The following is a 2,418-nucleotide window of genomic DNA, read 5'->3' on the forward strand; positions in this document are numbered from 1 at the left end:
CATATACGCAGTTAGTAGAGCTCAGAGGCGTCTCCACCTCGCTGATGAAGAAGGATGGATAGACACGGAAAATATAGACCTTTCAGCCCCCTTAACTCTGTCTATCACAAGCTATCCCAGACCCTCGCAAGGCCTGAGAGCCACGCTGGCCATGCCTTCCAACACTGCGACTCTTGCCGAGTTGCGCGACAAGCTCTCGTGGCTTTTCGAGACGTCATTCCTTGGTATCGGCGTTAATCAATTCGACAATGAGAACGTTGAAGAACCAGACTATGAGAGTACAGCCCTGTGAAAGTTTGGGGTATCCCCTGCCAGGGCAAACAGGCTGGCTGCGACGACCGTGGTCATTGCAGCCAGTTCTGCGACTGTGGTCACCGTGCATTCAGTGAAGGTGTGCTGCAGGATCTTACCAATGGACTGGAGAGGCGGCCTTGCCACTTCGGCTGAGCAGGCCAAATAGATTTTTTTGCTCGGTCCCGCGTGCCCTACGCTGGCCGCACCAAGTCCGACAGCTTACTGGTCAGTTTCATGGTCGGTACCGGCGATCGCTGGCGCCTGAGATAGATGAAAATGGGACTGCCGAAATCTTCAGTGGTGTGGAGAAAGACTTCTCCGGGTTACGGCACGAGGCTGTTTACTCAGCTGGCTCTGTCGACTGGATTGCAGTTCTCTGCTGGAGGGAGCAGCTCATGTCCGGCCGCTTGACGGCCCACCCAGGCTTGTTCCATCGCAGGACAAGATCGTCACCCTTTGTGTCCCTCGGTCTCCTGCCAGCCCGTGGGCTTCAGGATGCGGGTATCACAGGCAGCATGCAACAAATGATGGCGTAGCGCCCACTTGGAAGCCTTCACGGGCCTCAAGAGCTACATATGTCCAGCACCGTTGCTACTCGCGCGCATCAGCGTAGTTGCATTTATGCTGCGTACAACCGAGTTGTCCGCCTTAGCTGGGGCTGCGATCGCAAAAGCGGTGTCACTGATTTATTTGTTGGACGTAAGAACCAAGGAGGACGTTATATCATATCACTGGTCTCCGGCTGCGTCCACAGTTCCCGCCTGCGGCATTTGAACGTGTTGCAGTCTACACTCCGAACAGCTGATCACAGGCACGAGACTATGAGAGACGTTGCGTACGCAGACTTCCTTTAGTAATTTCTTTTCAGACGGTATTAGATTGTTTGGCCCTCTTCTGCGGGGAAAACGGAGTCAGGAAGGGCTCCCATTTCGTCCATCTTCGCGTAACAGGAGTGCATCCGAAGCAAGGCTGGCTGGAACTGAGGCGTCGGTGTACGATAACAGACTGAACCCGGAAGTCCAGGTTTGCCCTAAACTGTGGGAGAAGCGAGAAGGAAGTGAATCTCACTGCATTTCCCGCGAAGCTCCGAGCTGGGGGCTCCTTTCCTGCCTTCAATGCCAACTACGGTACGTTCTGGACTTCAAATCGGGGCCCCCAAAGCGAGGTGGCTCCAATAGTGTTCGCAAGCTCCCCCTCTGTCTCAACGACCAAGTACCCGTCCTGCTTTTCTGGCTGCCTTACGTGAAATGCTGTATCATCTGTGTCAAGGGTCTGGGTGAACACGGTCCAAGAACATCATGCAAAAAGGAGGGCGCTTTCACACGGTCATCTTCTGATTGTCTGCCCGCATGGCTCTGCTGGCTCCACGGCCAGATCACTCCTGCCTCACAATCGCGGGAGCTTGTTGGAGGTTGCCTTGCCAGATGCTCCCACTTCATCCGGGACGGGCTGCTGGCAGTGAGTACTCCGCTGCTGTCTCTTAGTCGGCACGCAGCTCGCGCGCCACCGACAGGTGCACGCACTATCCCGCTGTCTGCCCCGACTGCCACGAACAGCAACGCCGCATTCGCGAAAAGCGTGACATCCACGACAGAACCGTCGTGCAGCCGAGCGTCAAAGGCCGAGGCAAGGTATTCAATTTGCCTCGAATCCTGTTCGACCTCCATGAGGGAACTGCACGTTAGTGATTCCTCAAGCGCCCTGCCGGGCTCGCGACTGCCGCGTCGTGGTGCCGCGCGAAAGAGGGTCCAGCCGACAGCAACTAAGCAACTGGCCTTGTCCCTCCTCTTGTCGCTTGCAGTTCAAGTCAGTCTGCGAGCGAATGGCAGTGTGATTTCGAGTAACCGCCATCCCGTAGAGCCGGCAATAGCAGAGTGGGATGCAAATGGGGCAACGCCGAAAAGCGCTCCAGAGGTTGGGTCGCCCATTCCAACGCCATGGCCACAACGGCCTCCAAAGGCTGCCGATGAAAACAGGGACAATCGTTCCTCTGACAGCCCTATTGTGTCGCCCTCCCGAGCAGGAGAAAAGCATGAAACCCAGTCAGGGCTCACCTCGCAGGAGTCACCAGGCGGACTGAATGGAGGCGCCGGCCGGGACGCTGCGTCAGCAGTAGTCAGCAGC

At 56.5% G+C, this 2,418-nt stretch overlaps 2 protein-coding genes across 2 annotated transcripts; both read left to right on the top strand.

The window, feature by feature from the left end:
- On the top strand, nucleotides 1-544 carry CSUI_008277 (uncharacterized protein; the record flags this gene model as incomplete). The annotated part of the gene is made up of 1 exon (XM_068068411.1): nucleotides 1-544. A coding segment is annotated over one exon (292 nt), but the record flags the coding sequence as incomplete, so codon positions are not given.
- A 1,322-nt stretch (nucleotides 545-1,866) lies between these two features.
- CSUI_008278 (uncharacterized protein) lies at nucleotides 1,867-2,394 on the top strand (the record flags this gene model as incomplete). The annotated part of the gene is made up of 1 exon (XM_068068412.1): nucleotides 1,867-2,394. A coding segment is annotated over exon 1 (435 nt), but the record flags the coding sequence as incomplete, so codon positions are not given.
- Nucleotides 2,395-2,418: the final 24 nt, after the last annotated feature.

Source organism: Cystoisospora suis (genome assembly GCF_002600585.1).
Source record: "Cystoisospora suis strain Wien I chromosome Unknown contig_4598, whole genome shotgun sequence".
NCBI lineage: Eukaryota > Apicomplexa > Conoidasida > Eucoccidiorida > Sarcocystidae > Cystoisospora > Cystoisospora suis.